At 38.6% G+C, this 12,109-nt stretch overlaps 1 protein-coding gene across 2 annotated transcripts in view; it reads left to right on the forward strand.

Moving 5' to 3' along the window:
- UMAD1 (UBAP1-MVB12-associated (UMA) domain containing 1) overlaps positions 1 to 12,109 on the forward strand; it is a 339,161-nt gene that overhangs the window by 298,316 nt on the left and 28,736 nt on the right. For both annotated transcript variants that reach the window (XM_065939072.1, XM_065939073.1), the window contains exon 5: positions 11,033 to 11,104. In XM_065939072.1, coding sequence (XP_065795144.1) covers positions 11,033 to 11,104 — 72 coding nt within the window. The remainder of the gene's footprint in view (positions 1 to 11,032; positions 11,105 to 12,109) is intronic.

The raw sequence follows: 12,109 nt of genomic DNA on the forward strand, positions 1-12,109 counted from the left end.
ATGCCATGTTGCTAGGTGTCAGTGATCCCCCAAGCCCTTTTATTTATATGCTAAGAAAATGTCTGTTCTATTGTTGCTCTTGTTCAGTTGCTCAGTCATGTCTGACTCTTTGCCATCCCATGGACTGCAACACACCAGGCTTCCCTGTCCTTCACTATCTCCCAGAGCTTGCTCAAACTCATGCCCATTGAGTCAATGGCGCCTTCTAACCATCTCATCCTCTGTTGCCCCCTTCTCTTCTTGTCCTCAGTCTTTCCCAGCATTAGGGTCTTTTCCAATGAATCAACTCTTCGCATCAGGTAGCCAAAGTACTGGAGCTTCAGTTTCCGCATCAGTCCTTCTAATGAATATTCGGGGTTGATTTCCTTTAGAATTAACTGGTTGTATCTCCTTGTTGTCCAAGGGACCCTCAACAGTCTTCTCCAACACCATAGTTCAAAAGCATCAGTTCTTTGGCTCTCAGCCTTCTTTAGGGTCCAACTCTCATATCCATACATGACTACTGGAAAAATCATAGCTTTGACTATTTCTATTCTGTAAATGAACCCAAATTCTATGGTTTCAGGTAAATGCAGAGAGCTGTACAATGAATTTAAGAGGAATGTTTTCATTAAAAGAACCATGATGTTACTTGTTCATTCATCAGTGCTTTATTGGGTGTTTCTTCTGTGTCAGGAACTCCTGTGCTGAGATGATACACAAAGAGAGTAAGAGGACCTCACTGATAGGAGAAGCAGTCCTCTAAAGACAAGCGGTACAATGTCCCTGAATGCTCTGCCATGGAGCGAGCGATGGAAGAGACATAGAGCAGAGTCCTGAAAGGTGAACAGGGGCTTGCCGTGCCGCTCTGCCATGCGGCCTTTGACACAATTTCAATGTTACCTCTCTTGGGAGCCTTTCTTGACTCCCCAGTCTTATTTAGAGATCCTTTTAGTGTTCCATAGCTTATCACAGGACTTTTCTCACTGCCTAGGGCTTCCCAGGTGCTGCTAGTGGTGAAGAACCCAGTTGCCAGTGCAAGAGACATAAGAAACTTAGGTTCTATCCCTGGGTCAGGAAGATCCCCTGGAGGAGGGCATGGCAACCCACTCCAGTGTTCTTGCCTGGAGAATCCCATGGACAGAGGAGCCTGGCGGGCTATAGTCCATAGGGTTTCAAAGAGTCTGACAGGACTGAAGTGACTGAATACACACACACACACACACACACACACACACACACACACACAGCCTTCAGTAGGTATTCAGTAAACAGATGCATGGTGAATGAATGAATGGATGGATGAGCAAATGAGGGAAAGAACCTAATGAACAGACAGAAGGCAGAAGTGTGAACCACTATGGCCTGTACAGGGCATGGGGAACAGGGGACAGGCCCACTGGGAGAAAAGTCTAGAGAGGCAGATGAGGGGAAGGATGTGGTGGACCATAGATCGCTCTAGGAGCTGGCACTGCGTTAAGTATATCAGCAAGTCCTTGTTGGCCCCTACTGTATGCCAATCCTGTGTTAGGATTGTTGAGCCCTGTGGGTATAAGATCTGGCCTCTGCCCTTATGGAGTTTATTGCTTCACTGAAGCATATTAATCATGATTACACATGTGCTCTGGATACAGACTGCTTAGGTTCCAGTTTTAACTTATCCTTCACTAGCTCTGTGGCCTTCAGTTTCCTAGAACTTCAGTTTATTTACTTATAAAACTAGAGTAATAATAGAAACTACCTCATAGTTGTTGTAATGATTAAAATGAAATAGTATATATAAAGATGCCTCACATATAGGAAGTACTTAATAAATATTAGGCACTCAGGAAAACAGACATTGAACAAAGAATTTAAAGTGTGTTGAAACCATAATTCAAATAGATACATGTACCCCAATGTTCATTTCAGCACTGTTTACAATAGCCAGGACACGGAAGCAACCTAAACATCCATCAACAGATGAATGAATAAAGAAGAAGTGGTACATATATACAAGGGAATAGGCTCAGATGGTAAAGAAATTGCCTGCAATGCAGGAGATCCAGGTGCGATCCCTCTGTAGGGAAGATCCCCTGGAAAAGGGAGTGGCTACCCACTCCAGGATTCTTGCCTGAAGAATTCCACAGACAGACCACGGGGTCGCAAAGAATCAAGACGCAACTGAGTGACTAACACTTTCACTTTCACAATGTTGTTGTAATGATTAAAATGAGACAGTGTGTGTAAAAATGCCTCACACATAGGAAGTACCTAATAAATATTAGGCACTTGTATTGGGGGAAAAAAAAAAAAAACATTGAACACATTGAACAAAGAATTTAAAGTCTATTGGAACCATAATTCAAAATGATACACACACCCACACCCCAATGTTCACTGAAGCACGATTTACAATAGCCACGACACAAAAGCAGCCTAAATGCCCGTCTACAGATGCATGGATAAAGAAGGTGCCGTACATATATATGAAGGAATACTAGCCATAGAAAAAGAACAAAATAATGTCATTTGCAGCAACACGGAAGAGCTTAGAGATTATCACGCTAAGTGAAGCAAGTCAGACAAAGACACATTTCATATGACATCACTCATATGTGGAAACTACTTTTTAAAAAATGATATAAGTGATCTTATTTACAAAACCCAAAACAGACTCACAGGTTTCAAAAACAAACTTAAGGTTACCAAAGGGGATAAATTAAGAGCTTGGCATTAATGTACACACACACCAGATGTATAAAATAGATAACCAACAAGGACCTGCTGTGTATCACAGGGAACTCTACTCAATATTCTCTAGTAGCCTATATGGGAGAAGAATGAATATATGTATAACTGAATTACTAAGCTATACACCTGAAACTAATACAGTATTGTAAAGCAACTAGACACTGATAAGATTTAAAAAAATAAAGTGTGTTGGAGAGCTACAGAAGGTGAAGCCCAGACTGCAATGAGAGTGTGATTGTGGTGGGTGGTGACAGACGCAGGCACAGCTGACACAATCTGGGGGTTCAGGGGAGGCCTGTCGGGGGAAGACTGGGTAGAGAGATGTCCTGAGCTGAGAAACACCTTGTGAAAGGGGGAGGATTCTTGCCAGAGTGATTTAAGACGCACACCGTTCTGGCCACAGCTAATGTAGCGAGAGAGAGGGAAGAGGGGTGTGACTGGAATTGAGCTGGAGAGGCAGGCAGAGGTCAGATCATGGGCTTAGTCATGGTAGCATTTGGGGTTTCTTCCCAAGTTAACGGGAATCACCAAAAGGATGAAGCATGAGGGTAGCAAAAGCATAGCTGTGTTTTTAAAAGATGTAGAGAAGTGGACATATTCAAGAAAGTAAAGGAATTGAAAGTAAATGAATTGGTGACTGACTGGATATAAGATGTGAGGGAAAAGAGGCATAACACATCTCCCAGACTGCTGGATTAAGCTGTTGAAGGGATATGTGCTCTTTACTTAGCTAGGGACATGAAGGGAAAAGCAGACTCATCATTTAAAATTCCCCTAGATCCTAAACACACTCATTTCTGGGGTGAAAGTGAAAGTGTGTTAGTTGTGTCTGACTCTTTGCGACCCCATGAACTCCTCTGTCCAAGGAATTCTCCAGGCAATAATACTGGAGTGGGTTGCCATTTCCTTCTCCAGGAAATCTTCCTGGCCCAGGGATCAAGGCCAGGTCTCCCACACTGCGGGCAGATTACCATTTGAGCCATCATCACATGCCAAATTCCACATTAAATTCATCTCATAAAAATTTTCCCTTTGAAGTTAGTACTATTTAATTTTTTTTTTTTTTGTATTTAAGCCAATCAACTTTTCTGTAGATCACAAGCATTTTACAGGTTCTTGAAAACCCAGAGGACCTAGACCATTATAAATGATGACCACATTCACAGAAGGCTATGGTGGGTTATGGAGTGAGTGAGTGATGAAGTGAGGACACTATGAATGGATTTCCTTTTCACAGGCATAACTAGGAAAGAAAAGAAAGAGCAGGTGAGAGGCAAACAAGGGTATAAAGTCCAGGGAGAGGATGATTTATTGAAGATTAGAGCTTTTCTGCTCAACATCACTTATTATCAGAGAAATGCAAATCAAGACTACAACAGGGTATCATGTCACACCAATCAGAAAAGCATCATCAAAAAGTCTACAAATAAATGCTGGAAAGGATGTGGAGGAAAAGGAACCATCCTATATTGTTGGTGTAAATGTAAATTAGTACAACCACTATGGAGAACAGTATGGAGGGTCCTTAAAAATCTAAAAATAGAACTATCATTTGATCTAGTAATACCACTCCTGAGCGGATTTCCAGAGAAACCATAATTTGAAAAGATACATGCACCACAATATTCATTGTAGCATTGTTTACAATAGTCAAATTATAGAAGCAAACTCAATGTCCATTGGCAGAGGAATGCATAAAGGAGATATGATACATATACACAATCAAGTATTACTCAGCCATAAAAAGAACAAAATAGTGCCATTTGCAGCAACATGGATGGGCCTAGAGATTATCATGCTAGGCAAAGTAAGTCTGAAAGAGCAAGACAAATTTATCACATGATATCACTTAGATGTGAGATCTAATTTTTAAAATGATATAAATGATCTTATTTACAAAACAGGAAGAGATTCATAGGTTTTGAAAACACAAATTTATGGCTACCAGAGGGGAAATATTGAATTTAGGATTAATATACACACACTACTGTATATAAAATGGATAACCTACTGTGTAGTACAAGGAACTTTATTCTATATTCTGTAATAATATATAGTCAATACTATGTGAGTAAAGAATCTGAAAAAGAAAAAAAAAAGAATCTGAAAAAGAATGAATATATATATATAACTGAGTCACTTTGTTATACATCTGAAACTAACACAATCTTATAAATCAGCTATACTCCAATAAAAAAAAAATTTTTAAATTAGTGATTTTTACAGAGTTTGAAAGAAAAGAGTAGCCAAAGAAAGATTAATGATACAGGAGAGGCTATGAATGTTTGATCAAAATGCTACTTGAGGAGAGAGCAGATAGGAAGGGATCCAGAAATTAAGCAGATTTACCTTCTCCAAAGGCCCTCTTTCTCTGAATCCAGATGGAAAGAGAAGAGGACAAGTGGGTGGAGAGACATTCATACCGTAGAGCTATTATTAACAATGTTAAAATCAAAAAAGTACCTCCAACACTTCCATTCAGTGTAGTTCTTCTTAGCACCAGAGAATACAATAGTGCGACAGGGAGGTTATAGCAGTTAGCCACTCTGTTTCATAAATAACCCAAGTTCTCTGTAGGAGTGCTGTATTTGGGTTTGTCTCTGATTCTTTTAAGAGCAGGGAAGAGGCAAGTACTGTCTGGGAGTAAAATGCCCACCCACTTGTGTCTAGCAAATTGATCTATCAGAGGTACCATCTGATAGATTAGTTGATACACACAAAGAAAGCAAGAGTTATAGGCACAGTGCATTATGTCTTTGGGACCTCTGGGGCAACATCAGTAAGTCACTGCTACAGTACCAAATGGTTCCCTTAATGGCCTCAAAGAGTAAATGCATCCTCCAAGGAGTGTCAGATGGTGCCCATGGTCATTTGCCCTCTGAGACTCAAGAGTGATTACAAGTACTTTTCAAGACCTGGGTCACTGGCTCAGTTCCCACTTTGCAGACAGGGAAACTGAAGTTTATCCTAGGCCACTTGGCCCATTAATGACAGAGCTTAGATTAGATATTAGCCAGCTAAGATGGTTAACCAATAATTAGCATTGATTTTCCAGTGATCATCACAGTAAATGTTTGTCACTCAAAGTATAATTGTTCACAGTGAAATACTCCAAATATTTTCCCCCATAGAGTAGAAAAATGAATCCAATAAGTTGAAAATTGAATGGTCTTTTGCAAAAAAAAAAAAAAAAAAAAACAAACCACCAAAAACATTATTTTAGTTGTGGGGTTTTGCTGTTGATAGATAGTTTTCAGTTGTAGAAGTTTGAATGAAAACTCAAGTTAATATAGGAAATAGTTTTCATGAGAGATGTTGAGGGTAGGTCTCAAATACTTAAGAGTGCGTTTTTCAGGATTATGCACTGACTAAACTGGATCATCTTTGAAGGTGTAGCTCAGAGCTGAAAGGGGCTTTGAGATCCTCAACTCAAGAATGCTTTTTACAAATGAAAAATATTGGTCCCAGAGTTGACCTTGAGCCTTAAGGTTACAAAGTAAGACAGCCCAGTTACCTGAAGGCAACAAGGAAACCAGTCCATGCTAAAGGAAATCAACCCTGAACATTCATCGGAAGGACTGATGCTGAAGCTCCAACACTTTGGCCACCTGATGAGGAGAGCTGATTCATTGGAAAAGACCCTGATGCTGGGAAGGATTGAGGGCAGGAAGAGAAGGGGGTGACAGAGGATGAGACGGCTGGATGGCTTCATTGACTCAGTGGACAGGAGTTTGAGCAAGCTTCGGTAGATAGTGAACGACAGGGAAGCCTGATGTTCTGCAGTCCAAGGGGTCGCAACGTCAGACACGACTTAGTGACTAAACAACAAAGAAGAGGCCCCTCCCAGAACTGCAAGTCTAGAGGCACTTCCAGAGAGGTAAAGAAAGAGTATTACACATGGTCCCTGTTATAACTCAGGCTTATTATTAAAAAGGCTATCAACCCTTTGCAAAATATACATTCAGTTACAAGGCCTTCTCCTCTTCCAAAGGAAACAACAACAACAACAACAAAAAAGCAAGAAAAGTTAGTTACCAAATGATAAGCATGTAAAATTTAGGTCAAGAAAGTTCCATCCCAGGGCTTATCCACCTCTACACTTCAAAGCTTACTGGCATGGCCAAGAACTTCTAAAATTTTGTGACTAGATGCCAAGTTGTGAGTTTTCTAGAAAGAGAAAAATAAAGGGCTGCTCTGTGAGCACAGTTGAACCTTGATTATTTCTCATGATGCTTCGTAGTATAGTATTATGAATGTGCTGTTCTAAAACTTACATAGAGGAGCAGTGGTGTGTGTAAATTTTGCTAAAATGGTAGCCTTTTTTGGTCAGTGGGCCAAGAATGAGGGAAGCCCAGGGTTCTGGAATCACATGGAATGGGACATTGGTTTTTTTTTGGGGGGGGGGGCTTGTCTTGGTGATTAGAGTTAGGACATACATGCCAAAATAGCCCATTTTAATAAAAAAGAAGACTTCCCTGTTGATATCTTGGCTGAGTTCACTGAGTAATGCAAACACAAAGAAAGCAGACTTGAATATAGGCAGAAGGGTGGCTCACAGAGGAAATGCAGCTTTCTTCCCTAAATAAGAGATGCATGTGATTATTAACTAAAATAAATACAAGGGTCAAATAATTATTGAGATAATTACATCAATCTCTTTGGGGATTTAGGACTTCTCTAATCCCTATAAAAGAATAGCTATTCGTGAATTCATTCATTAAGAATAATCCCTTGCATTATGCACATTACATATTATACATTACAGAGTGCGTTCACCTCTTAAGACTTTGTTTGATGTCCACAACAAATATGACCTGGGCAGGGCAAGTGTGATTATCCCCATTTACCAGATGAGCAAGTTGAAGCTGCAGATGGTCCAGAACTCTTTCCATAGGCTACACTGTCTCTCAAGTCCTGTTAGCAGTCTGTTTCTGATGAATAATAACTTCTTTGCTCAAGTGACAGCTGAGCCTTCAAGCACGACTGTCATTTAATCTGTGCGTTGACCAAAGATGTGCCCACTCTGCCCTGGAAACGTAAGGAGTGTGCTGATATGTCTTTATTATACTCACCAATATGTCTTTATGAAATTCACCTATATTTCTTTATGATATTCACCTATGTGTCTTTTAAGAAATTCAGGCAGGTTATCTTTTTCTGGCAGTAAATATTGAAATATAGCAGCATTACTGACAAGAGCCAGGACATGAAAACAACCTAAGTGTCCGTTTGCAGATGAACGGATAATGAAGATGTGACATACACGTACACAGCAGAATACGACTCAACCACAAAAAAGAATGAAATAATGCTATTTGCAGCAACATGGGCAGACCTAAAAATTATTATACTAAGTGAAGTAATTCAGAAAGAGAAAGACAAAAACCATATAATATCACTTATATGTAGAATTTAAATATGGCAAAAATGAACTTACCTACAAAACAGAAACAGACTCATGGACGTAGAAAATAGACTTCTGGTTGCCATAGGGGAGAGTGTGTGGGAGAGGGAAGGACTGGAAGTTTGAGACTAGCAGATAGAGCTATTATATACAGAATAGACAAAAACAAGGTCTGTATAGCACAGGGAATGGTATTCAGTATCCTGTAAAAAACCATAGTGGAAAAGAATAGTTTGAAAAGAATGTATATATGCATGTGACTGAGTCACTTTGCTATTCAGCAGCAATTAACACAGCACAGGAAATCAACTAAAATAAATTTTTAAAAATAGAAAAGACTAAAATAAATTAAGGAAAGTGCATATTAAACATGTTTTCAGTTGATGGAAGGAATGTAAAAAACATTCTAATTAAAGACTTTGTTAATGGCTCTTCCCACTTTTCTGGATGCTGTTATCAATGCTAGTGAGTTTTGGACTTTGGCCGTAACATTTCTCCCTTTCTCCAAAAGCCATTTTCATTTATACTCCAGTTAAGGTTACCTAAGCTACACTTTTGCCAGCCTGGTGGAAGATCTGAATGCCTTCAGACTAGTGCTCCCTAAGAATCTATAAAATATTCTTTGTATGCCAGCTGTTAGGATCCTTTGATCCCTCAATTTGCATATGGTACATTACTCAGTGCAAGAGTTTTCTTTCTGTTTGACCAAATGCAGGTGCACAATCATTCCATGAGAGTTCTCATAATCGGCCATGTAAATTACCTCTCATATCCAAGGTCTGAAAACATTAGTTTCTCATAATAACAATGAAAACCCACAACATTTGTACTTTATCTTTTTCAGTCTTCTTTCTGCACATAGCAACCTTGCCAATGGCATCAGTCATTGTGGGGAGGGTATTTTAGCTGTTTGGGAAGGGTATTTACAGGTTTGTAAATTTTTTTCCAAAACAATAAATAAATGATGAAATATATTGGTTCTCTTTGTTTTCTGAAAAAGCCCACCATTTTTTTTTTGCTTTTTTATTTACTTAAAAAATCTTCCCAGATACTTAAGAATGCTTGAACTCTATCTTCTCTATCTTACTTTTTTCTTCTGCAGCCATTTTCTAAAAAAATGTACTCATATCATACCAAGAATACCAAACTGAAATACTCAGGTGGAAAAGAGCTTTTTTTTTTTTTTCTATCTCAGTTACACTTATGTGCACAGATGCTAACTGGAGTATATTAAAGGGATTATGAATATTTAGACATTATAGAAAACCTAGGCCTATTAAAATATGGAGTGTCTTTAGCCTTAAATTTACAACCAGAAGTCAAAAGGATCAAATAATTATCTTATTGCAAATCAGACCCCAGAAATAATAGCTTATCCTATAACTTTTTATAAAATGTTAAAAATTATATCACATCTCCTATAAAGAAAAATGTATGATTTTTTGTGCAAACTGAAAATTTCATTAATAATTCAGATTTACTCATCAAATATAAGATGACTTTAAATGTACTGATTCTCAATAAAAATAAAGTGAATTTTTATTGATATGAATTATTCTTTTACTAGGGGCTTCCCTGGTGGCTCAGATGGTAAAGAATCTGCCTGCAATGCAGAAGCCCTGGGTTCGATGCCTGGGTTGGGAAGATCTCCTGGAGAAGGGAATGGCCACCCACTCCATGTTCTTACCTGGGAAATCCCAAGGTTCAAGGAGCTTGGTGGGCTACAATTCATGGGGGCCCCAAGGGTCAGACTCAACTGAGCAACTAACAGTTTCACTTTCAAAATCTATAAAAGTATTAAATAAACGTATAAAAGAGGAACACAAACATTCTCTCTAAATGATTTCTTTCATTCTTAAGCATTGTTCAAAGCTTGGGCTGATACCATGAAAGACAAGAAAAAAATTCTTTCTCTACTTTTTCTTTAACTTAGCTTCCAAGCCAAATTTCATAATCACATTAAGGGTCACTGAACTCTGAATGTTTATATTTTATAGAAAGGAAAAAGAGTATTAGATTTGTCCTTTATATGCCAAATAAGGCATAGTAGAACCTTAAGTTGATTGCAATAATAATTAGATCAGAAGGAAATGCCTCCTTTTGTATTATACGGTATTCTGTGGGCTAAACTCAGACTCAACCTCTCATACTCCACCTCAACTAACTGAGTGGATCTCTTCTCTGGACATCGCACAGGCAGCCTGTGCTTATAGGGGAGGGAGCCTGAGACACATGTCTTCAGCTTTTGGACACCAACTTCAGCTCAGAAGGATTCAAGAGAGTTCTAGTTCCAATAGGTTTTGCAGAAAAAAAATAAATAATGTGCCATAAATATGAGCAGTTTGCCCAAATTCATCTTAAATATGCCTTCTGGTCAGCTATCTTTACTTTCTACAGATTATCAGGCCACTGGGAGAAAGAAAAGGATTTTTGCAAAGTATATGTCCTTCCAGGAGGCTGCATTCTGGGTATGAAAATATGTCACTCCGATAGCCTTTTTCCTGAGAGTCTGCCAGTCATCTGCCCTCACTCATCCTTGCCCAGAGCTCAAGCTCCTTTTACACTTGGGATTGTTTCTTATCCACTTTAGATTGTGCCAACTTGCTTTCTTCAGCACATTGTTGGTGCTAAATAAATGGTGTGATTTGTAGTAATAGTGGTGATGCTAATGAATCTTAAAGCATCTAACTAATTCCAGTGAACTATCTGTTCTGTGAAGGCTGTAGAACACATGGTTGACTAACAGTGATAATGACTGAAAACGAGGTGATAAATTACTATGCAGATTGCTGATGACCTATGACTGTCTCAAAAAGAGGGCATCGGCCCTATCCTATTTAAACAAATATACATGTAATGTTATAGACATACAGGGTTGCACCTGTGCAGTGGTTTTTTTCTTTTTTTTTTTTTCAGTAACCTGCTCCATAAAACACAGGGACACCAAACAACCTGGACAAACACTCTTGAGGTCGAGGACCATGAGAGGTAAGAATTAGGTCTGTGTTTGTCTTTTCTGAAATATTACATTGTTCCTGGAACTGTAAGCATAACTTTAGAGACTCCACCAACATAAACACAAAACTACCTAGGTATGAGCCTGTGTTTACACAGTCCGGATCAAAAGCATAGACATTCATTCGAGTTCATCTGCTATCAGAAATGTTCTGATTCCTCTTCTGAAAAGTAGTGATAATTCATAATTTGATGCCATTCACTCTCAAGGTTAATTTAAATTTAAAAACTTTATAAATCGTTTCATGTATATTACATATCTATAAATATATGTATTTTCTACCAGCTATATATGTATGTATTTTTTTTCCATGTTGCCAGTAATTTTTTTCTTCTGAGTAGCATTGTTCTTTTCTAAGGAACTGATTGTGTGGCAGATCTCAGATCATTGCAGGGAGCACAGATGAAAAGCCTGTTATTCCAAAGGATTAAATTACAATTCTTAGTGAACCATTGCCAGGCTATTTTTTTCAAACCCAGAGAGGATTGGAAATAGGAAAGGTTATGCCTTGAAAAGGGGTGGATACCACTGAGTGGCTGAGAAAAAGTACCCATCCTAGTAGGTGTTGTTGAATTCTCTTCAAGGAAAATTATGAATCAAATAAAAGATGATAAAAGAAAAACCTATAAAATATCCAAATGACCAGGAATAACGAGTTTGTAAGCAGTAACGATATCATGGGATGAATTTTTTATTGAATTGTAAAGACAGACAAGGAAAAGAATGTAACAGATGCATATTCACATGAATATACAAAACTGATTCAGATCACAACCTCATTTCAGCATCTTCAAGGCCTAAGAAATATGGGGGCAGGGGACCTAATATTTGCAAATCAGCGATAGCTTGCATGTGAGCTCTCCTGGGAAGGATTATAAAATGTAGTGGTGAAACAAAATGAAAGAGTCTCTACACCAAAGTTACTTGGAGCAGGATAAGTAATCCTCCCCCAAAACTCTGACCTGCTAAAACCAGGA

Source organism: Muntiacus reevesi, chromosome 6 (assembly GCF_963930625.1).
Source record: "Muntiacus reevesi chromosome 6, mMunRee1.1, whole genome shotgun sequence".
Classification (NCBI taxonomy): Eukaryota; Metazoa; Chordata; class Mammalia; order Artiodactyla; family Cervidae; genus Muntiacus; species Muntiacus reevesi.